General features: G+C 41.3%; 1 protein-coding gene across 1 annotated transcript; it reads left to right on the top strand.

The window, feature by feature from the left end:
• Positions 1 to 1,191: 1,191 nt before the first annotated feature.
• On the top strand, positions 1,192 to 24,981 carry prkacab (protein kinase, cAMP-dependent, catalytic, alpha, genome duplicate b). The gene is made up of 11 exons (XM_039613601.1): positions 1,192 to 2,138; positions 3,569 to 3,630; positions 5,284 to 5,412; positions 10,046 to 10,144; positions 12,368 to 12,450; positions 12,946 to 13,072; positions 13,631 to 13,726; positions 15,991 to 16,113; positions 22,362 to 22,421; positions 22,515 to 22,619; positions 22,708 to 24,981. Exons 1-11 carry the CDS (start codon positions 2,093 to 2,095, stop codon positions 22,831 to 22,833), a joined length of 1,056 nt encoding a protein of 351 aa, XP_039469535.1. The 5' UTR covers positions 1,192 to 2,092; the 3' UTR covers positions 22,834 to 24,981.
• Positions 24,982 to 25,351: the final 370 nt, after the last annotated feature.

Genomic DNA, 25,351 nt, shown 5'->3' with positions numbered 1-25,351 from the left:
GTTGACCTTGTCGTGTTTCCTGTTAATCAGAACATGTTACATACGGCTGCTTTCCACCTTGACTTGTGTGGAAGGAAGCACTGCAACAGCAGAGAGACTCGGCACGTTGGCTTGCTCCTCGCCCTCCCATCTCTGGCTCCTTTCTGTTTTCCGATTTCATTCATAAAATGCAGCACCACCATTTTCACTCTAGCCTCATGTTGCTAGGCAACTACTGCACAAAAGGAAAGGGGGGCCTGTCTGTGTTCTCTTGCCCATTTTATCTTAGTTGAAGGGACCAACTCCCCCATCCATCCATCTGTTACCTCTGTCCACTTCTTACATGTCTGCACATTTGACCAGTGTATTTTCATATATTCATATTTAGCGGTAAAACCCATATGCAGCTTCAATTGTCCTTTAACAGCAGCCTGTAGCAGCGCTCAAATGATTCGTAGGTTTTAGGGGTCATGTAGATTTAAATCTTAAATTTTATTTATTATTTTTTTTTAATAAATGTCTGCCATTAACTTGTGAAGCATTTGACATCATTGTTCTCATCATCATGTCTTTTGTGGTGAGACTGTGATATGTAAGTTACAACCATGTATAAGCAGAATTAGTGATTTGGTTGCTTGAGTCCGTTTTACATAACCGTGGTGGTGTCGTGTGAGCCCAAATGATGGTGTCAAACCCTGCAGCAGCTGAGAGATCTCGTATTCATAGAATGGATGTTTTTTCATACCATGAGTTTTTTTTTTTTTAAATTACCATCACAAGGTGAAATTGTCATTGAAATTAGATATTCAGATGCAAATCCATGTGAAACCGAGCCTTTTGAAGGTCCTGGTAATAAAAGGACTCTCGGTCATATGCTAGGCTAAGCCTGCAGGTGATCCAGGTGCTGGGGTGGTTGTGCTGTGTTGAAGGAGGCAGTTGGAGGGTTGACTGTAAAACATTCAGAAAGACGGTATCTCTTCGAGTGTTTAGAACGACCGTCTTGTTTCCTATTATTCTCACTAAATACACTCATCATTTAACGCACGGCGGTCTGCGAAATGTTTAGAAGTCCTGCCAGCCCGACCGCGCCGCGCGTGCGTTAAATTCTGACCAACATTTCTAAAAATAGCTCGCGGTTGACGTCACTTGGCCAAACGTGTATCAGTCGCTTGGCGGCGGTGGGAGTGGGGGGCTGAAGAGGGGTTTTTTTTCTACCTGCCAATCGTTACTCAGAGCCAATAGACAACTTCACATTCGCCGAGATTCCCACGGTTCGCCTGCATCGAGCCAATGGAGGACGGAAACCAGGAAAAGTGGGCGGGTATGTCGTCGGGAGGAAAATAATCGGTGACGTTCCTCTCACTCGCTTTGTGTAGGGCGGTAGGATGGTGCCGCTCTTGATGGATTGCGAAGAGCCAATCAGTGCCTTCCGTGGGATACCGGCATACATAGGTTGCCAATCCGCGGGTTGGTTGCAGCTGTCAATCAAAACCCGGTTCTGGCTAGTGGGCGGGACGTTCAGTCGACTGTAGTTCCGTCATCTCGCTCGTCTCCGAGGCTACGGGGGGCCAATGTTGATTTGGGTGAATTCCCGTCGTCGTCGGACCCCGCCGAGGTTTAATTTTTAAAAGCTGGGTTTAGTAACGAAAAGTGGCGGCTCTTGGGCTGAGAATATCGCGTCCCCGCCTCTGGTGTCGTTTTTCTTTAGGCTGGGGAGAGGTGGGGAGCCGGGGGGGCTCGTTCGGCGGGGGCTGCAAGGAGGGACAGGCGAAGACTGGATCCTCCGTGTTCAGGCCATCTGCGCCGAGCTCGGCCTTACGGTCCAGTGAAGCCCCAACGACCGAGATACCTCAAAGGTATCCTCCCCGTGGATTTGAGCTATATATCGGTCGCCCGTTGCTGATGACTGAGTGAGTGAGCCCGCTTTATCATCTCGTCTCGCCCTGGCACCGCATCAGCATCTGCCAGGCTATTAAAGACCAAGACCTCGGAGTTAACGCTTGGTGCTTTTGGATTTAGAAAATACCGATCAGACCTAATCGAGATTAGACCGGCTTGAGAAGGCTGCAGGGCGGCCAAAAAGCCACGGATCTCCCGTTGACAGGTTGTCATCATGGGCAACGCGCCCACGGCCAGGAAGGGCAGCGAGATGGAAAGCGGTGGGTACCATCGCCTGTACGCTACACATAACACATTGCTCTGTTCCAGCCTCACGAAATCACCAGAGACGGTGTGACACAGCGGCTATGTTAGCTTCAGTTAACATTCCATGCAGCGGCCTATTTCTGCTGTCTGATTTAAAAAGATCCACTCATACTGCTCAGTCCTTAAATAAGCCTCTGCCAGGATAGCTTTCAAGAGCCCAAATTACGCAGCTACATTTCAACTAACTAACCTCATAATATAGAGATAGATGAATAGGTGCTCAGTAGTAGTGGTCCGTTTTGAACAGAGCTTTTTCTGTGGATTCAGTTGATGCTGCTGTATGATAAAGCAGGTGGTAGTACAGTTTCCATAGCCAAATCACTTCACGAGGTGCAAAACAACCAACAGCTATTGTAAGCTGCAAGAATCTTGGCAACTTCACATCCTCTTTTACTCAAATCTTGGCGAGATCACAACAAGCTATGTGTCAGATATTTCCCAAACACACAGTGCCTGTTGCTCTCTGGAAAGAGATGCTGCTGAAAGTGTGGGGGCTATTTTGTTTGGTGGACCCCCTTAAGATTTGCAGATTGACACTGAGCTAGTCTGATTGTCTGCTGTACTGTAAGTCCAAATACAGAAGGATAAGTGTGCTCATGTCTGAGGTTATTCTGTTGTGTGTCTTTTTTTTTTAAACTTATCATTTTTGGAATAGCAATTTATTAGAAATGATGTGTAAAGGTTTATTTAGTTATGTATGTGTCACAAACTGAAGTAAATCTGAATACTGTGATGGATCTTTTTTTAAGAAAATCAAAGAAACCGGTATGCCAAAAGGACTGCTTGACATTTAAATCAAAACATCTAAGTATATGGCATAGCTACTTGGTATAGATGCATCCTGGTCACTGAGCAGCTGAGTTGTTTAGTTAAGGTGAGAACGGAAAGTGTTGATATTTAATAGGTGAACAAGTGTTTTGAAATGTGTCCTGGGATTTGAGCTTTTAAATGAGTATACTTGTTGATGAGATTTCAAGTTCAGGTATTTTTTTCTGCACTTGAGAATATTCTGCATGTAGTTTTCAGACTATCAGTCATATCTGGACTAATTGCTGTACATTTAGAAAAATCCCAACACAGCCTGAATTACCTTACAAACAGATAAGATGATCAGTGTGCGTCTCAAAACTTTCGACACATTGACTAATCATCCATGTAGCCTCTGGGTCTTTGTGAGTAATAGTTATGAGCAGGTGGTTTTACGATGGATATGAATAAAATTTGATTTAATTAACAATTTTTAGTCAGACTCTGTGCTGTTGACTTCAGACAATAAAGTATGTGTTCTATTTCTTTAGTTTGCTGTTTTTTCACCTTCTGTATACACACAGATGCCCCACTAAAGCCTTTCTTATGTAAACACTGGTGTGTGTTTTTTCCACAGTCAAGGAATTCCTTGCTAAAGCCAAAGAGGACTTCCTCAAAAAGTGGGAGAATCCTGCACAGGTTAGTGTGTGCATGCACTTCTGCCCACTAAGCTTCAGAAATATGATACACAGGATATATTGTTTGTAATTTAATCCTAACTTTGTTTGCATGTTAGAAAAACAGAATTTTCAATCTAATTCTTTATGGCCAAAGAAATATATACATTATTTCTGTGTGTGCTGCTGCTTTTGAAAATGCCAATCATAGCTACTGAAATTTCACTTGTTTCATGTCTTTATTGTTGATTTGTTCAGTATTACCAGCTATCACTTTATGCAAATGACAGCCAATTCTTTTGAAAATTTTGATATATTCAGATGGCGGTATAAATAAATTGGTTTGTAAATAGCATCAGTTTTATTGTTTATTGGCTATTGGTTAGTGATGATGCTACTGTCTGACTGTTTTTAAAATGCAAGTTACTGTTTCAAGTAAACTGTGACATAAAACAACTTCATATGTTTTGTCATATTTAATGCTGCAAATTAAAATTCAATATACATTTTTCATATTGTATGCAGTATGAGTAAGAAAGTTAAAAAATAACCCGTAGGGCAATGTCAACTGTATCAACCCTAAAGCTATAAAAAAAATGTTGTTTTAGATCACCTAATATTCTTCGTAGACATTAATTAAACCATTAAATCTGTAAATCTGTATCAACATTGTTTGATTTATACTGTATATAATTTTCTCCATATGTTTTGGGACACTGGCTTATTTTTTATCCTTTATTAAGCTTATTGAAGTTAAATGATGAATGTGGGGTTAAAAAATATACAGAATTTTTATTCAGTTTTATTTATTATTTTCAGATTGTCAAATGGACAAATTAACACAATGATAAAAATGGCCCATTGCAATACTGTAATACTGAGCAAAGCTCACCAGTACTGCATTTTTTGAAATGGATCTCACGGATAGCTTGTTTCACTTGAAATGAGAGCTCTTTCAAACACATGTTGTGGCTTCATAGCTCCCAAATGCATGTGCTACACTTCAAATCATCTCCAAAACTTTTTTTTAAAAATCTACTTAGGAAGAAGTAATGAAGAAACAACCTACAGCTGTCAGTGAAACTGGTTATGTAGCAATGATCCAGTTTCATTTGAGCTGGGCAAACTATGGCACTGGGTATAAAAATTGCAGTGAAGGCAATATTTTTGTTTTGACTTTTGAGATAAAACTGAATATCTAAACCTAAACCCATATTTATCATATATGTATGCAATGAAAGTCTATGTCAGTGTCTAAAAATATATAAGTGTTAAGCATGATTTGATTCTATGTAGAAAAACATCAATTATTTATGATAAATAAGTTTCTAGGACCATCTCAGCATCCTGAGAAACAGTTCAGGTACCACAAACATGAGTTATAGTTTTTTCTTTATTGTTCTTTAAATTTACACTGTATCATGTATGCACATGTGTATTACTTTCTATTAAGAAATTATAAACCATACATACCAAATATGTTAATTTATACATATATTATCTATTGCATATTTGTTTATAACATTTGCGAAGAATATAGACAATAAAAATACAAGAATTAGTGGTAAATGTGAGCACACGAGTAGCTCAAAATAAAAACTCCCTACCAGCAACATGACCCTAAATATCCCATTTTCACAAAAATCAGCTAACCGTTTTTGTTTTGTCTGTTCAGAACACTGCTTGCCTGGAGCAGTTTGAGAGGTTGAAAACCCTGGGCACGGGCTCATTTGGTCGTGTTATGCTGGTGAAGCACAGAGAAACGGGACAACATTATGCGATGAAGATCCTCAACAAGCAGAAGGTCAGTCTGGGTCAGGGGTCACCAGAATCACAGAGGGATTGGGGTGTTTAAATGCGCTCCCGTCCAATTTTTAGTTAGTCTTCCCACAGGATTGTCATAGAAAACAGAAATCTAATTGATGTGAATACTGCACTCGGAAGATTTTATTCTTTTATGGATTTTGTTAAAGGCTCTTCAAATACAGGTGAAATTGTTATCTGAACCCACTTGTGCTGAAAGCAGGGATTAGTTGTAGTGACAGAGCGGAGGTTGTCTTTATGTGGATAACACCAGAGTAATTTTAAGATTCAGTTAAAATAAATCTTTGACTTAATCTGTGAGTAAGATGATAATTAATCCACAATATAATTGTATTATGGCTTAATTATCATCTTATTGATAAAACACTTAGATTGGGATTTTAGCAAAATCAAAATCAGAATGAATATCTATATCTATATATCTATCATGCTGTACTAAAGTACTGGCAAATTAATTTTTGCATCAGTAGGGACATGAAGGTAATCCATCAATTTACAGTCTTCTGCGAGTACTACTGACAGAACACATGCCTGAGAGAGTGAGAGAGTGAATATACATGAACACGATGGTGTTGTTTTGCTATGGCTCTTTTCACAAAAAAGTCTATGTTGCTCTTGTTTCAGGGGGGTGGGCATCGTAGTTTTATTTATTTATTTAGTTAGTTATTTTTTTTCCTCTGCATACATAGCACCATACTGCTGTACTGAAAATTAACTTTAGTAAACAATTTAGATGGAGTTTTTGGTCCACAGGGTGTTCTCCCAGGGTAAACCCAATACTTTAACAGAAGCTAAACTACCATCACATCTGTCTAAGACAGACCAAATCACTTCAAGGACATGGGGTCCCCAAACCCTTTTAAAAATAGCCTCTGGCCCCACACAAGCCATTTTTGCACATGCAAATAGGGCAATGCGATGAAATAACTCCCTCAGTTTTCAGAGAACTGGGGTTACCCTGGCAAACAAACATTGCCTTTCAAGCTTTACTTGGTATTGCACTATTGGAAATATAGCTCACTCCCAAATTGCATGCTCTCCTGCCAATAGCACCTCGAAGGTCGAAACCTCGCACCCACCCCAATGTTCAGCTAACAGGCCTCATTAAGGCCCGAGCATGCAAGTGAGGACGCAATCACATCAGAACAGTACAAATTTAAAAATGTGTGTGACGCCCAACTAGCAATCACAAAGATGTAATCCAAAGAAACACCCTTAACAAGGCAGCACAAAGAAGCCATTTCTCTGGTAGAATGTGGATGCTGGTGAATGCTGGTTGCACTGGTACTCATGCCATCACTGTAGCCTCCACCATCTAGTGTCACAGCCGCTAATGAAAAGCTAAGCTACGGTAGATTCCCTAAACTGTGGCACAAAGGCAAGGGAAGGGACTACAAACAGGAACTGTGGCAAGATACCAAAAATTCCCTGAAGGCCTAAACTTGCCTTTGTGCCTCAGTTTAGGGTAATTGCCATCAGCTCTTGCTAATTTATATGTGCATGTCAGAGTCTGGGGCCAGGTACCACTGACAGCCCTCCCCTCAAAAACAGCCTTCTAACCTTTCAATCAAGCATCTGTTTCCTCATAACCACCACTGGTTATGAACAATTTTGGGTCACTCCAGTGAGACATAGCTACCAGATATTTAGAGAAATTGTGACTGGGACTCAGATGACATCTCATATCCATCTGCAGAGAGGACACCTCCTGGGACAATGGCTATTACATGCTTGCATATCATATATATAAGTTTGACCTCATGGGGAGATGGAAAATGGCCGCAATGCCTGGATAGGAGGGAAAATGACATCCTCCTCATTGTCATCATTATCACTATCATCAGGAGATACTTTTTAACTCATCCTCATCTTCCTCGTCCTTGGAGTTGAGGAGCTGATTGGGCACTTGCAAATGCCACTCCAGGATTCTGACTGCCCATGTGACGCCTTTGCATGTTTGACACCCATATAAGTGATTCAGAGGGGTTGGGGGGGTTTTCCCTGAGATATTCAACCAACAAACGCAACATCCCTAACCTTGCTACCACTAGCATTTCCCTGAGAGAATGCAGTGGCACCCACAGGCACCAATTTTCAGCTTTGACAGCTACCAAATAGCTATACAAGCACAAGCTTACTTGATGCGCTGGCTTGATAAGGCGTAGAATTGCAACAACACGACGACTGCTTACTAGAAAAATATATTGTCGTAATTAAAATATAATTAGATAAAATATTTATGTTAGTAATCCTGAAACCAGAAGCGTTCAGGGAATACCTTTCACGATTGGATCTGTAAACTGTTAAGTGGATAACCTTGGTCCAGGATCACTGGTTAAGCTCTAATGATCTTCACAGGGAAGAAAGCGAGAATGCCTGGTGTGGGGCCAGTGCCTGTTATAAAGGGGGTCGACCCTGTGTCCTTGAAGTGATTGGTCTGTTGGTCTGTTGATGGACGTGGTGGAAGTGGAGCATCTGTGATTGGTCTCGCCAGAGAGGCCCATAGTGGCATACCAAGTATGGTTTAAAAGAGAATCCTATTTTAACCAGGTGCTGTCACCTTTCCGATGCGGCCTTGTTGTAACTGATGATGTACAATATGTTCATGAGTCTTCCCAGCCAAAACTTAGCCACAAACTGTTGTTTCCTGTTAAATTTTGCACTATCCTCCTTGCAGCCTCCATTCATCTAAACAGAGATGGGGTAACGTGTTACTGTAATCTGATTACTTTTTTCAAGTAACGAGTAATGTAAGGGATAACTATTGCAAAAACGGTAATTAGATTACCGTTACTTTCACGTAGGAACGCTGCGTTACTGCGTTACTAAAACCGTGATTTTTTGCGAGAATGTCTCATGACAGTGACGTAAGCGAGTGCGACGTTCGTGACAACAGCTGTCTGCAGATCAACTACAGATAATATATCGAGTACGGGAGAGAGTATGAGCGTGCAGCGTTTAAAGCGTGGAAGTACTGACCTTACTTTGAGTTTGATTCCATAAAAAGTGACAAAAACATTAGTGTCCACTGTTCACTGCGTGGGAAGAAAACTTCTGTTTAAACCCCTAAACTTCCAAGCAAGCACCGAGTGCGCTACGACGTAATGTGAAATTCACAGAGAAACTCGCGGATTTTTCCACTGACCGCTGCTGCACACCTGCACCAGGGTAAACCTCCGCCTAACCCCTAACCCACTCCTGCTTTATAGGTGAAAATAGAGCAACAGGACCGCTGGTCTTTGATTTTATTTATTTTCTGCTGTGTTTTACTTGCATCTATTTGAAAGAGTGAGTGTAAACACAAAAACATATTTTATTTTATGTGCTGGAATGTGCAGAAAATAGGTTTAAATGTTAAACAAATTTCTTCCAGTCAGAGAATGTTGCATATAATTTAATTTTTGCTTGATGCATAAATTTAAAAGATTAAAACTAATAAAACAAGTTTTAAAAAGAGACTTTTCCATTTGATTACATTTTGTATGATGGATTATGCAGAAAAAGTAGAATTGGGCTGAAAGATCTATCGCTTTATTACCTATTCAGGTTGTAAATCGTGTTTTTAAAAAGTAACTAAGTAATTAATTACTTTTGGAAATAAGTAATCAGTAAAGTAACGGGATTACTTTTGGGGGGAAGTAATCAGTAATTAGTTACTGATTACTTTTTTCAAGTAACTTGACCAACACTGCATCTAAACTACTTCTAACTCTAAGCTGATATCCCTTGAAACCCCAACACGTTTCATAGTTATTTAAAAGTTCAAAGACATGGCACAATAGCACACTGGCCTATAGTCTTAATTATGGGGGGAAATCTTGAGAATACGGACTTCAGGTTGTTTTCGTAAATGCGACAGATGTCTAAGATTTTCTTGCTGTACCTGGGGTTTCTGTTTGTTAAAGTTACACAATTTTGGAGACAGTAATACTACTGTCTTTTCATAAAGAAGTAATGTAATAAGTAAGGCTCTTTTATCATTCGGTGAGCAGCTGAGATCTGATTTTGAATGTCAGCAGAAGGGTACAGTGGAAGAAGTTTGTTGGAGGTGTGCAGTCTTTTGCCTGCAGCGCTTCATCTGACAGCTCACTCTGGCTGTTGCTTCTTGTTCCATTACTTTCTGCAGTATTTCAAGCTGATCTGCTGTCAAAAAATATGTCAGTTATATTGTTTTGTTGATGCATTTTTAATGAATGATAGCAGTAACAAACACAATGCATTTCCAGTTAATACTTCATAATAAAAGCAAACTCATTTTTCAAAAGTTAAATGGTTTTAATGGGAAGATGCAGCAGTAGGAAATGTTCGGTTTGCATTAGCAGTAACTTAATACAACATTTTTTCCAGTAATGGTGCCACAGACACCCATTTTATAATCCTCCAATTACGAAAACGCTCCAATATTGTGATGATTGGGCCATAGGCAGCATTATATTACTTCAACCTGTGAGAGATGTCTTAACAGATATGTATTTAAATGAAAATTGCTGGTTTCATACTTGCCTTAAATTTCAGTCTTGTCTTAATGGGTAAAATCTCTCTCTCTCTCTCTCTCTCTCTCTCTCTCTCTCTCTCTCCTCTCCTTCTTCTTTCTGTCTCTCTCTACCTTTCAGGTGGTCAAGCTCAAGCAGATAGAGCACACTCTAAATGAGAAGAGGATTCTTCAGGCTGTCAGCTTCCCTTTTCTGGTGCGGTTAGAGTACTCATTCAAGGTACGGACTATTTTAGAAGGTGTGTGAAAGCACACCTGTCTGTGGTTGTTTGATGACAGTGCGTGACTGCTTAATTTCTCATGTCCACACAAACTTTTATTCACTTTGCTAACTTGTGTTTCTGTTATGTTTATTAATTTGGTCCACTGTCAAATCATTTCAATTATGTTTTTTAGCACACGTACCCAGTTGTCTAACTCTGCCTATCACAAGTGTGCAGAAATGCTTACTGCTTGGCTCTTATTCAGCAAAACAAGTGACAGAAAAACTGCTGGCTTGTGTTACTGCTAATCAACTCTCCATTATGATATTTTGCTATATCTCAATCTGTGTCATGTAAGCTGTGAGGATGATAATACATCACTTGATTTTGAAGCTATTAAATATTAAATAGTGATACTGTCGTAATAGACCAGAAAATCATAATTCTATCGATCTATCGATCTATGTATATATATATATATATATATATATATATATATATATATATCCAATAAATCCAAGAGACAAATGGCTGAACCTTTCTCTCTTGCATGAACACTGCACCCAAGCTGATCGCACAAGTGTTCAGTGGTGCTGAGGTCAAGGCTGCAGGCCATTTCATTCTCTCCACTGTCAAATTCTGGAGGTAGTCTCTGATAAACCCCACTTTGTGGGAGCGAGCATTGTCATCTTGGAGGATGGAGTTGGGTCTCAGACCAGATTTGGCAATTTTTCGTATACTCAACACACATGGTGTTGTTCAACTCACAAATGCATTTTCCTCATAAATGTGGCACCATTTAAGAAGAAATAATGAGTCTTTCCAGCTGTATAAGATTTATTCCCATAAAGCTTTGTTACAACAGAGAGATCATTGACCCAACACAAACTTCCCTACTTTTTGAGATAGATGGATAGATGCAAAGCAAAATTCAGCACATAAGCAAAGCAATCAAGTAAAAAAAAAATAACACATACTAAAAGTTAACAGTAACAGTAGAAAAATAAATATGCCCAGAGACCTGCTATTTGCATAGATCTTTATTATACTTTTACTATGGAAAATGAATATGGCAGAACAATTAACATAACAACACAAGAACTCTTCATTGAAGTGTCGCTTATTAATTCATTGAATAGCCACAGACAAATGTTATGTCCCATTCAAAGCTGTTTTCTGGCTGCCTGATTAATATATATCCAGCTTTGTGCTGGTCTCAACCAACTCCTGAAGGAACTAACTTGCCACTAAATACTGTTTTCAACTGCTAGTTGTTACTTTGGTCACTGCTGGCAATGGTCACTGCTTTATTTAACATGTGTTATGCATGCCTGTACTTAAAATGATTCTGAAACAATAATAAGCAGAAAACGGCTAAAATTTGTTACAGATCCGACGATGGTTTGGTTACTACGAACGACAACTCATGCACAAATTAGTTAATTCAAAAAATAATTCGCTTTATTTATTCAAACTATGAACTAAGTGGTCACATTAAGTCTGCATGTCTTTAAAGACCTCTTGTAAGTGTTTACAAGTATCTTTGGCCAACAGATGAGAAGCCTATTTTTAATATTTTTGAAAACTGAGCACCAACTGTGATTGTTTTAATGATTAAAATTAAATAATTTATAGTGCATTAATCTTTCAGTCTACTACCTCTTCCATCATCACTGTCAGTCCTGTTGAGTTGTATGTAAGTACATGGTGAAGTTGGCTTTAGATGTCACATGAGCGTGTGACATGGACGTGCACAGACTAATCCTGCTGATGGCTATACTCCAATTAAGGCCTTATTCAGGTTAAGCTGTTTAGATGCACCTGGAAAGCCAGGGATTGACTCTCCTAGACACCTTAAATAAACCTATTAACAGAATATTCCAGTCCACGTGTGTTCTCCTACACACAGGAGGAAGAGTCAACAAGAACAAAACATACGCAGTGTGATTTGTGTTAGTCAGTTACACTACTTATATCTTGCAAAACTGTGATATGAACAACACACAATATACAAAACAGGCCTTGAGTAACATTCCTGGGTCAAAGTACTTTATTATTTATATGCCAATACTATAAATAATAGCAATTAATGCTAATTAGCAAAATACCAGCTAGATTAAACAATTTGGTAACTGGTGAAATTGCCCTTCTATTTTTTAGCTCATGTAATTGAGTACATACATGGGCATGCATTTGTGTGTTTGTGTGAGTGCCACTAACCTTCGTTCTCCTTTCCGCAGGACAACACTAACCTCTACATGGTAATGGAGTATGTGCCAGGTGGCGAGATGTTTTCCCATCTACGGAGAATTGGCAGATTTAGGTCAGTATTTGAATGAAGTTTATATCCAGAAGCATTTTGTGGATTGCTTCAAGAGTAAACAGTGGACTTTGAAAGCATTTCTGTTATCTTGTACTCTACATAGGCACAAAGCACAACAATTCTAGAAAAGTTTGGATACTGTGTCGCAAAATAAGATTTAAAAACATTTTTTCCCCAGAAGAATTATTATACTATCCATGTCTAGAGTTACATGACATTATAACTTAATTAACAGCTTAATCCAAAGTTGCATGATCTGGCTCATCCCAAAGCAGTGAACAAATGTCATGCTATTTCAGATTATAGTATAATGTAGTATTACACTTGCCTACATCTTTTCCATGTATTAATTCCCATTCAGTATTCTTTCTTCTATTATGTCTCCTAACCTACGCCAGTATTTTCAGCTCTTCTCATCTCTATGCTAGTCTCAAGTCATCTCTACTGTTCGATCAGCAAACAGCTCTCTTTTTGTCTCGTTGTGTTTATGTGCAGTGAGCCTCACGCTCGGTTCTACGCTGCTCAAATCGTTCTGACCTTTGAGTATCTCCATGCTTTGGACCTGATCTACAGAGACCTGAAACCTGAAAACCTGCTCATAGACCAACAGGGCTACATACAGGTAACAAACTGACTGTTAGTTATTTATCCTTCACAGACCCTGCTGATGCATTTGTGTTCCATATTTATTATGTCTGCAACTGATACTGAATTTTTTTTTAACACACATCCATCTGTTTTATTCCATTTATCTAACATATTTTTACCTAAATATTTAAAAACTATCATCACAGTAAAAATTTTCTAGAGCTCAAAGTTAGATTATTTTATGCCACGTACAGCTCACCAGATATGAGGACAATTATTTTCAGTGTGAATTTGTTAACCTTACAAAGGTGTTTCTTCACTCTCTAATCGTCTCTGTGTGCTGGTGTACCACCCTCTGGTGGCAAACTGTTGCATAACAGCTGGTGACAAATTCCCTTCATGCGCCTGTTATTTGTTCTTCTCCTGTTTTCAGCGCCTCTCTTTCTTGCTGCCTTTCATGTGGTGTTATTTTGCCTATTTGAATGTTCTTTTTTTTTTTTTTTTTGCTTGTTTGCTTTTTTTTTTAAATTCATTAATTAAAAAAAAAAATTACTCACTGTCTCGTTGTCACTTTCTCTTTGTCCCCTTTTAGGTTACAGATTTTGGCTTTGCCAAACGTGTGAAGGGCCGGACCTGGACACTGTGTGGCACCCCAGAATATCTGGCTCCAGAGATCATTCTCAGCAAGGTGAGCTTGGCAGCCAGCTGAACTAACTTTAAGCTTGGGATAGAGGCTTCTTGGTTTTCTAAGGCTACGATTATATTCACTTGTGGATAGCTGTAGGTACCTCATAGGAAAGATTGTTTCTATTATACATTTTTCAGGTTTGCTTGGAGTCCAAGCAACTAGCAACTACTCCAACTGTTGGTTTTTCTGTGAGGACAAGTCCTAAAAATCATGTGAAAATATGTGAAGGTCCAGTAGCTTACTTTGCGTACTTGCAAACTATAATACCGACGTTACACCCTTGTGAATTTAAAGCTGATCTCGTGAATAATCTGCAGTAATATACAGTCATATAAATAATCCTAGCAGGACATGTTTTAGCAGTACTTTTGACAAGGAAATTGCAGTTCACTCTACATGTGCATGTACGCTTTAAGATACTGGAAGCATTGTGACACAGAAACATGCCCATCTGTATCAGTCCCACCCCAGATGCTCTATGAATGTGTGTGCACACAGATGAGAAGTTGTGTACTCCTGAGTAGAGAACACACAGTTCTCTTCAGTGTTTGACATATGTTAGCAAAACACTGATGACAAAACTCATTAAGAATATTGTTGTTTGCACAGACTGGCAGCATCTTCATTAGGTGCCAGGCTTTGGGAAGCTTACGTGCCAGCAACTTTATAATTGTGCGATAAGCATTAAAAGAACATTTGAAGTGCTGCAGTTTGCATATAGAGACATTTATGGGCTTTGTAACCCTGGTGGGTTGTGAACTATAGACTCTGTGAGTGACAAGAAGGTTGAAGTTTCTCTTTCTTAAACACCAAAATGACGGGAGAGTATTTTCACTGTGCTCTCTGTAGCTCATGCCACTGGAGACTGCCACATTCATATTATTCCTCTTTTTTTCCCAACAGTTGAAGGTAGGATCAAAAATTGCTGTCAGACATGGGTGGGTGGAGGTGTTAAATAAGCAACTTTTAAATGTTACACAAATAATTATATAAAGTAGTTCATCCAAATGGTGTTGAATGGTAGTGCCCAATATTATAAACAGTACTAAATAATGTGGTTAAACTTTTAATTCCAATAAATTCAAACTGTAATGTAAGTGAGGTTTCCGCTAAATGACTGAACTACTAGATCTTTATAAAATAAGGAACCCAAGTCTCTTTTTACAAATATATGTTTACAATCAGACAGGAAAAGTCATTAAAGCAATTATTAAATCCAGTTTATATAATAAAATGTACCACAAGCCACCAAATTTAGTCTTAACAGACGAGCTTTTTGTCTCAAAGGCACCCCAAGATGTTCCTCACAACAAGAAGTGAACATATCATTATCGAAAACTGACATATCATTATTAAAATGGAGCTATTCTCTTTATTTCATGCTCTGTATTTTTATTTTTTGGATTTTATTAGAATAGTTTTGCATGATTCACAGTTCGAGGTAATCATTTGTCTTATTCTGGGACTTGGTGCAGCCCCTCAGCCCCTGTGACTGAAACACGTTTTCACTCCTCTCCCTTTAAGGCCACTCTCGCTTTAAGTCAACTCACAAATGAAAGATTTGAATAGCAGGTGGGTGGGGCTTATGTGCTCAGGCAAAAGCTGTGTATCTGAGATGACCATATTAACTCCTGGTCTCTTTGTCATCATGCAGATCCACAAGCTTAAACAGAGTGCCAGAAACTGGGTGTTGAAAGCTGTCTGAAGCCTCATTATTTTGAAGTTTGGCTATGCTTAATGTGAGCGTCGAACATTGTAGCAGTACATATCTGCACTTTGCATTAGGAAAACATATTGAGTGTAAGATATCTTTGAAAGCTAACATGTAGTTAGATTGGAATAAGGATTGAATGAAATTTAAAGCAGTTTTTCGTTGTGTGACTGCAGAGTCTTATTCTGTTTTCTTTGTTCTTTTTTTGAGACCATGTATATAGGAATTTATTTGGGGCCTCGAGTGTAGGTTTGGTCCAAGTAATTCAACCATGTGTACTAACTATGATACAGACACGTGTAGACACAAGCTGTCCAGTAACTGACAGTAACTAAGGCTAACAGGTTGTGAATGCATCCTTACTATGTCCAGCTTTATATATCTCTTTATAATCTGGAGATACTGATTATAGTATCTCATTATATTCATTATAGACATATGATGAAATATACATTTACTGCATCATTTTATATTTTATCTTAAATTAACTTAATGTTTTTTCTTTCTTCTTCCATTACTCCATCCTCGTCATGCCCCATGCTACATCCACCAGGGGTATAACAAAGCAGTAGACTGGTGGGCACTGGGTGTACTCGTCTATGAGATGGCAGCAGGGTACCCACCTTTCTTTGCTGATCAGCCCATTCAGATCTATGAAAAGATTGTTTCAGGGAAGGTGAGTTTGACTGTCTGATTAGCATTTTGTGCTAATATTTGATGCTTTACACAAGAGAACATGACTCATGATGTGATATTAGTTATTTTTTTTGTTGTAAAAATATATTTTAGTTTACTTTTTATTTACATTTCAGTTTTAGGATAAACCTGAAGGAGTTTTGGGCAATGTTTTTTTTCTTTTTTTTCTTTTTTTTGTGGTGGAGTGGTTATGGTGTAGTTTGAAAAAAATGTGTTTTTACCACAGAAACAGGGACCAAGTAGAAGCATCTGTTTTGATCTGTTCGGCCATGTTTTTCCTTTGTTGGTCTCTGAAAATACTCTGTGGTTTGCATTGTATTTGTTCCACACACATTGTTGTTTCCAGATGTGTAAAAAGCATCAATTTTTTAAGCCATCATATTAGAGAACCAAGCAGTTAGAGCCTTGATCCAGCATAATAAATCTGATCAGGGAGGATGTAAGAGGAGCATATATCCTTTATTTATTTCTTGTATACTTATAAGGGGAGTATTGTGATCATTTCCAGCTCCATAATTTTATATTTGGAATTTAATAGAGTTGTGTTGCATGATTCAGATTCCAAAATAATCCTTACGTATTTTATAACAACCCTTGATACAGCACCTGAGTTCATCCACTGTCTGAACTAAGCTATTCTGTCTCCGCCTCCTTTGAAGCCACCCTCTCTTTAATTCATCTTTCCTCTGATTGGCTGTCCACCTCAAACAAAGAATTTGAATAGCATCCTGTTCAATGTGTACCTGAGGTGACCATACTAAGACTATCTGCTACTATCTTTTGACATCATGCAGATCCAAAGTTATGTCCACATGTATATGAGTATTTTAGTAAACTTAACTTTCTCTGTGTGGCAGTTTGAATCACTGAAAACAGCTTTTGAAAAATACCTTTGAGGGTGAAAATTTTTGAAATCTATATATCTGCATTTATGTGTGGACAAGGAAAATTTAGGTTTTTCTCTCGCAGCATGAAAGCTGTGCACCTTTATCTCTCCCTCTCTTTTTTTATTTCAGACTGTTTGCCATGTTATTGTTTGCGTGCTTTTGATTGGCCAACATTTCGTCATGGTTGGGTTATATCACCATCTGTTGCTTTAGCATGCAATTGACAGTGTCTAAGATTCTTTTTGCATTTAAATGTGGATAGAGATATTTTTGAAAATCAGCTTGGATTAAAAAAAAAGTACCTGTGTATGTGTGCCTGTAGCCCAAAAGTGGAAAAAATGTTGGAAACTGGGTGGTGAGAGCACTCTAAGCCTTCCCAGCAATTTCCCACCAAGGTCAGACTGTCCAATGCTCAGAGAGGTTGCAAAGAACCAACGAGCTACATCTCAGACTCTAAAGGTTTAAGTTAACATCTTAAAAATTCAAATTCATGACATTAAAAACAGAAAAAGACTGAGCAAGTATGACTTTTTTGGAAGAGTTGCCAGAGAAAGCCACTTCTTTCTAAAAAGAACAAAGCAGCACAGCTTAGGTTTGCAAAACTGCATCTGAATAAGACTTCTGGGACCCTCATTTACTAATATGTGCATGGAAACATTCGTTTACTGCACAAAGAATGAGCAAAATCACTGTCAGATTTATGACAGGTGCACACTGACCAATTTTTCTTACCACCATGCATATGTTAATAAATCAGCCTCGTTCTAAATCATCTGCTTCAGGGGGTGAAACATAACTCGGGTGCTGAATATTGTTTAGCCTGAGCTAGTCACTGTGGATCAAAGTTGATATGAAAAAGACAAACTACAGGAAAAAGAAGAAATTAGGTGGAGGACATGGAGCACATGATCTGTCAAACCCAGATAAGAAATGCGCGGCAATAAAAACAAACAAACAAAACAAAAATACCCCTCAAAATTCTCCATCATCTGTGGTATAGTGTCAGAAAAGAGAATATTAGAAGATAAGTTATGACATCAGACAATGATTGAAGTTATGTTTACATATATTTTATTTTGAGGGTGAATCGCTACCTTATCGTGGTGGAGGGGTTTGTGTGTCACAGGGATCCCAGGGGCTATGTTGTCTGGGGGCTTTTGCCCCCTGGTAGGGTCTCCCATGGCAAATTGGTCCTGGGTGAGGGACCAGACAAAGAGCGATTCAGAAGACCCGTATGAAAAGAACATCGAGGGAACAGTTTACCCTGCCCGGGATAGGGTTACGGGGCCCCGCCCTGGAGCCAGGCCCGGGAGGGTGCCCGAGGGCGGCGTCTGGTGGCCGGGCCTTAGTCCATGGGGCCCGGCCGGGCACAGCCCGAAGAGGAGACATGGGCCCATCCTCCCGCAGGCCCACCACCCGCAGGAGGCGCCATAGGGGTCGGGTGCATTGTGTGTTGGGCGGCGGCCAGGAGCGGAGGCCCTGGCGGACCGATCCCCAGCTGCCAAGACTGGCAATAGGGACATGGAATGTCACCTCTCTGGTGGGGAAGGAGCCTGAGTTAGTGCGTGAGGTTGAGAAGTACCGGCTAGATATAGTCGGGCTCGCCTCTACGCATGGCTTGGGCTCTGGAACTAGTCTCCTGGAGAGGGGCTGGACTCTGTCTCAGTCTGGAGTTGCCCCTGGTGAGAGGCGGCGGGCTGGGGTGGGTATTCTAATATCCCCCCGGCTTGCTGCCGGTATGTTGGGGTTTTTCCCGGTGGATGAGAGGGTTTGTTCCCTGCGCCTCAGGGTCGGGGAACGGGTCCTGACTGTCATCTGCGCTTATGCACCGAGTGGCAGTTCAGAGTACCCAGCCTTCTTAGAGTCCCTGGGGGGGGGTGCTGGAAGGTGCCCCACCTGGAGACTCTGTTGTCCTGCTGGGAGACTTCAGTGCTCACGTGGGTAACGACAGCGAGACCTGGAGGGGCGTGATTGGGAGGAACGGCCTCCCTGATCTGAACCCGAGTGGTGTTTTGTTATTGGACTTCTGTGCAAATCACAGTTTGGCCATAACGAACACCTTGTTCGAACATAAGAGTGTCCATAAGTGCACGTGGCACCAGGATGCTCTAGGCCGCAGGTCGATGATCGATTTTGTAATCGTATCACCAGACCTGCGACCATATGTTCTGGACACTCGGGTAAAGAGAGGGGCTGAGCTGTCAACTGATCACCACCTGGTGGTGAGTTGGATCAGGTGGCGGGGAGGACGCTGGACAGACCCGGTGCACCTAAAGCGCGTAGTGAGGGTGTGCTGGGAACGTCTAGCAGAGGCCCCAGTCCGCGAGATCTTCAACGCACACCTCCGGCAGAGCTTCAACAACATTCCGAGGGAGACTGGGGACATTGAGTCCGAATGGACCATGTTCAGCGTCTCCATTGCCGAAGCTGCTGCATTGAGCTGCGGCCGCAAGGTGGTTGGTGCCTGCCGTGGTGGTAATCCCCGAACCAAATGGTGGACACCAGAGGTGAAGGGAGCCACCAGGCTGAAGAAGGAGTCCTATCGGGCTTGGTTAGCCTGTGGGACTCCAGAGGCAGCTGACAGGTATCAACAGGCCAAGCGGAATGCGGCTCGGGCAGTGGCTGAAGCAAAAACTTCGGGTGTGGGAGGAGTTCGAGAGGCCATGGAAAAAGACTTTCGGACTGCCTCGAAGAGATTCTGGCAAACCGTCAGGCGTCTCAGGAGGGAAAGCGGTGCTCTACCTGCACTGTGTATAGTGCTGGCGGTGCGCTGCTGACGCCGACTGAGAAAATTGTCAGACGGTGGAAGGAATACTGAGGACCTCCTTAATCCCACTGACACGTCTTCCGAGGAGGAAGCAGAGTCTGGGGACGAGGGAATGACCCGCCAATTTCTGGGTCGAGGTCACTGAGGCAGTTAAACAACTCCTCGGTGGCAGAGCCCCTGGTGTTGATGAGGTCCGCCCGAGTTCCTGAAGGCTCTGGACGTTGTAGGGCTGTCCTGGTTGACACGCCTCTACAATGTTGCGTGGAGATCAGGGCAGTACCCTGGACTGGCAGACCGGGGTGGTGGTCCCCATCTTTAAGAGGGGAGACCGGAGGGTGTGTTCCAACTACAGGGGATCACACTCCTCAGCCTCCCTGGGAAAGTCTATGCCAGGGTGTTGGAAAGGAGAGTTCGTCCGTTAGTCGAACCTCTCGGATACAGGAGGAACAATGCGGTTTTCGTCCTGGTCGCGGAACACTGGACCAGCTCTTTATCCTCTCGAGGATACTTGAGGGTGCATGGGAGTTTGCCCAACCAGTCTACATGTGTTTTGTGGACTTGGAGAAGGCATTCGACCGTGTCCCTCGGGTGTCCTGTGGGAGGTGTTGCGGGAGTATGGGGTGTCTGGCCCATTGCTACGGGCCATTCGATCCCTATACAACCGTTGTAAGAGTTTGGTTCGCATTGCCGGCAATAAGTCGGACTCGTTTCCGGTGGGTGATGGGCTCCGCCAGGCTGCCCTTTATCACCGATTCTGTTCATAATTTTATGGACAGGATTTCTAGGCGCAGCCAAGTGGCGGAGGGCTTTCACTTCAGTGGCCTCAGAATCTCATCTCTGCTTTTGCGGATGATGTGGTTCTGTTGGCTTCATCGGGTGAGGGCCTCCAGCTCGCACTGGAACAGTTCGCAGCCGAGTGTGAAGCAGCGGGAATGAGGATCAGCACCTCCAAATCTGAGGCCATGGTTCTCAGCCGGAAAAGGGTGGAGTGCCCACTCCGGGTCGGGATGAGTTCCTGCCCCAAGTGGAGGAGTTTAAGTATCTCGGGGTCTTGTTCGCGAGTGATGGGAGAAGGAGCCGGAGATCGACAGACGGATTGGTGCTGCGGCTGCAGTGATGCGGACGCTGCACCGGTCCGTCGTGGTGAAGAGGGAGCTGAGTGCAAAAGCGAAGCTCTCAGTTTACCGGTCGATCTACGCCCCGACCCTCACCTATGGCCACGAGCTGTGGGTAGTGACCGAAAGAACGAGATCGCGGATACAAGCGGCAGAAATGAGCTTCCTCCGAAGGGTGGCTGGCTCTCCCTTAGAGATAGGGTGAGAAGTTCGGCCATCCGGGAGGGGCTCAGAGTAGAGCCGCTGCTCCTCCACATCGAAAGGAGCCAGTTGAGGTGGTTCGGGCATCTGACAAGGATGCCCCTGGGCGCCTCCCCTGGGTGAGGTGTTCGGGCATGTCCCACGGGAGGAGGCCCAGGGGCAGACCCAGGACGCGCTGGAGAGATTATATCTCTCAGCTGGCCTGGGAACGCCTTGGTGTTCCCCCGGATGAGCTGGAGGAGGTGGCTGGGGAGAGGGAGGTCTGGGCTTCTCTGCTTAGGCTGCTGCCCCCGCGACCCGATCTCGGATAAAGCGGATGAGGATGGATGGATGGATGGATGGGGTTTTTTTTTAATTTATTTAATTGTAATTCTGAGTATTTGGGGCCTGACGGTCAACTGTAAATGATGACCAACAGTCAATCTGAAAATTAATAATAATAATATCAAGTTGCAGTGGTGTAGTAGAAGTAGTAGTACTAATTTTAAAGACCTATGTCATGCCCTCATTTGTTCATGCACACAGTCTGAAGGACTTCTAATTTTGTAAAATACAAACCTATGAAAACATTGATAAATCTGTGAAATGTTGTTGTGAGTACAGACTGTTAGACACATGAGAACAAAGTGGACAAGTTTGGCCATAATGCACAGCTCCACGCTTGGAGAAAACCAGACACAGCATATTAGCACATACACCTCAAACCATCAATCAACTCTGTGGAGGGGTGATGTGTTTTGTTTTGTTATTCTGTTATTGTGTGCTTATTCTAGTCTCAAATGTGACACCATTTTTCCGGCAAAGCAAGCTAGGTTGACCGATGAGAAAGTGATCTCATTCACACCAGCAAATCTAAAACAGAAGGTTCAAGGTGTTGCAACGGCCCAGTCAAAGTCCATATTTAAACCAGATTGAATTACTGTAGCTGGAACTCGAGAGCTGTGCACAAATGCACGCCAGCAAACCTCAATGAACCGAAGCAACCGTTGTAAAGAAGAGTGGGCTAAAAAATCCTCCACAACAATGTGACAAAGTCTCGGAAGACAATTACTGGAAGTTATTGCTGGAAAAGATGCTTCTACAAGCTACTGATTCATGGGATGTACTTAGTTTTTCCCAGAACTACATAGAGGCATATCATTGTATTATAAGAATCTACCAGTGCTTCACTACAGAAGATAACGAACCTGAGAGCCTGAATGTCATCACTACATGAAGCTATCACTGGTTCATTCCTCATTTTGTGCTCTTCCCTTAGGTTCGTTTCCCATCTCACTTCAGTTCAGACCTGAAAGACCTCCTAAGGAACCTGTTACAGGTGAGAGCAAATACCGCAGGCATTCAGGCATTTAGGTTACATTTATTTTTCTTTAACGTGACAGTGAGAAAAATATGTTTGTGTTATTTTAAGGTGGATCTCACAAAACGTTATGGAAACCTCAAAAATGGGGTCAATGATATCAAGGGACACAAGTGGTTTGCAACAACTGACTGGATTGCCATTTACCAGAAAAAGGTATGTTTTGGTGAATGTACTGTGTGGCATGTGAGACTTTTTCTTCCCTTTAGTTTGTTTTATAATGGTTTCTTTTATGTGACTTTAGGTGGAAGCTCCCTTCATCCCCAAGTTCAAAGGACCAGGCGACACCAGCAACTTCGATGACTACGAGGAGGAGGAGATTCGCGTCTCCTTCACTGAGAAATGTGCCAAGGAGTTTGCTGAGTTCTAGAGTTAGAGAGCAAGAGAGGAAGAAAGAAGGAAATAGGGAGAGTCAAAGGTAGGCTGGTCAAGTGGGAGACGTAAGGAGAAAGTACTGTCTCCTGTCCAATCACAAGCACCAGCTACAAAGAGGAAAAATCGGATAGAGAAGGGAAAAAGAGCAAGGAGACTGATAACCAGCAGTGTTGCCTTTTCTGTTGTGTTTTTGTTGTGTTTTATTTATTATTCTGTCTTATTTATGGATCCCTTTATAATGAAGGTGTGCTTCATGGGTGTTGAGAATCCAACTAATTTGGAGTTGCCTCTACACATTTTCACCCGAGATCTTCCCTTTTCCTTTTTTTTAATCCATCTTTTAGTCATATTCGCACCGCAGCAAAGAGAAATCAGTCTGTCTGTGCTGATCTAGTCCAGTCTCTTAGTCATTACATGAAGACTAATGAGTTTTGTGCAAGTTTAGGTCTCAGTCTGGACAAAAGTTTCTTAAATTTTAACCGACAACTGGCTAACATGCTCTTTGTTTTTTTTAAGCAAGAAGGGCATGTAAGTAGCAGGTTTAATAAATCTTGCACACATATGTACTTTCACCTCAGATGACTTTACATTTTGCAGTTATATCTCAATTTTTCCTTCAGAATTTAAACTTTTACCCTTTCATATCATAGACACACGACATAACTTAAGGCTTGATGGGCCAACAAAAAAACAAAAAAATGGATACATTGTGTGTGCAAAATAAATTTCAGCGAGAGACAGATGATGTTTTAAGGGAAAAAAAGTCAGTTACGTTTACTGTGTAACTATCCATCTACCGTTCTTATCATTGTTAGAATTAGTGCATATCTACGGTACTCCATTTTAAATGTTATTAGATACTAGTGGCTCCAATGATATCATGTCACGCTAACAAACAAGGAAATATGAGTAAAGGGATGGAATTAACTCAGTTTTTAAGGGCGTTTTAAAGAAACACCGTAACGTAATGGTATCTCAGGTTTGAACATATCACTTAATAGACATTTTATTAACATACAGCGTTAGGATCGGCAGGTAAATCTGTGATATGGATTTGGGAATTTAAAGTTCTGGTTCAAATTAAAAGTAACAAAAGGGAATATTCAGACTTTTGGTTAGCGTCTTCCACAGTTTGCCCTTCCAGAAGATTTGATTTTACTAACTGACTCAACAACTTTGTTTTCATGAAAGCACTTCCTGTCTCGGCTCAGAGTTTACTTAATGGTCACAGTGATTCTGCTTACTGAATCAAGCCTTTGGCCCTTGATTACTCCAACTGAAAGTGACCGCTTGAGGCAAACTACCTCGAACTGCTTCCGGCTGGTGGCCTTCAGAGCATTTTGACCAGTCACTGATGGCAGTTTGGATAGTGCGCTTTTATGGTCTTCAATGGAAATATGTATTCATGTTCACCTCATCTTATTACCCATCCCTTTCTTCTTATCACTTGTAAAGTAGGACCACACTCCATGTGACAGTCTTATATGTGACAGCAGCTCTGTTACTGTTTATGTGTTTTAAACATGCACAGTTTTTTTGTTTCGTTTTGTTTTTTGTGTGTTGGTGATGATGTAAAGATGACTGGCACTCCATTTAACAAGTTAGTGAAAGCTAGAGCGCCTGGCGGTGAATCGAGCTAATACCGAGAAGAGAGAAAAATAATCATAGCGCACGATATACAACCTGCTGATTTGAAGAATACAACAAATAGCACTTTTGGTATTCAGTGTCTCCTTGGCTCCTGAGCTATGGTGACAGAATATTTCAACAATGGCCAGAGAGGGTCGTTACTGTAGGATTTGTTCATTCACAATTTATGAGATAAAACAAAGTGACACTGATGTTCGTTTCAGACATCAAAATGCCTTCTTTATTGCTGTAATTTAATGTGCCACAATAATGATGATTTCCTAATTTGATTAATACAGGCGCCTTGGTTTTTCTCCCATCGTTATAAACTGGATAATATAAATTCACATACCTCCCTCGAGTCTGAAACAGTTCAGTTACCAAAAAAAATATATATAGCAAGCATTTTCTCCAGGATACACATTTGTTATGTGTAATGGTTTGTGTCTATCATTTGTAATATGGAATAATACTCAAAATAACCCTAGAAATTAAAGGGTTAAAGCCCCCCCCTCCTTTTTGAACCCCACGGCTAATTGTCCACTTGCCATATTTACTTATCAACACTCTTTTCCCACTCTGTGCATGACCCCAGGTTTACAGTGTGGTAATTTGTTTTAAAAAAAAGATCAATTTGAGAATGTGCATCACAGAAGCACAGCGTCAGCTGAAGGTCTTAAAGGACCACTCCGGTGATTCAGCTTTACTGTTTATTAAACTTGCATCAGAGGCTACGTTATGTTATTAGTGCCTTGCATGGGTCAAGCTCCAAAAAACAAAGTCCTACATCTCCCACATCCTTTGAATTCTGCATAAATGTACAGTTTGTAACGCAGGCTGTTTGTGACTCTGCAAGGCCTGTCAGGAGTACACGGGTGATGTGG

Source organism: Oreochromis aureus, linkage group 6, assembly GCF_013358895.1.
Source record: "Oreochromis aureus strain Israel breed Guangdong linkage group 6, ZZ_aureus, whole genome shotgun sequence".
Taxonomy (NCBI): domain Eukaryota; kingdom Metazoa; phylum Chordata; class Actinopteri; order Cichliformes; family Cichlidae; genus Oreochromis; species Oreochromis aureus.
This window is presented reverse-complemented; position numbering and strand designations above follow the sequence as displayed.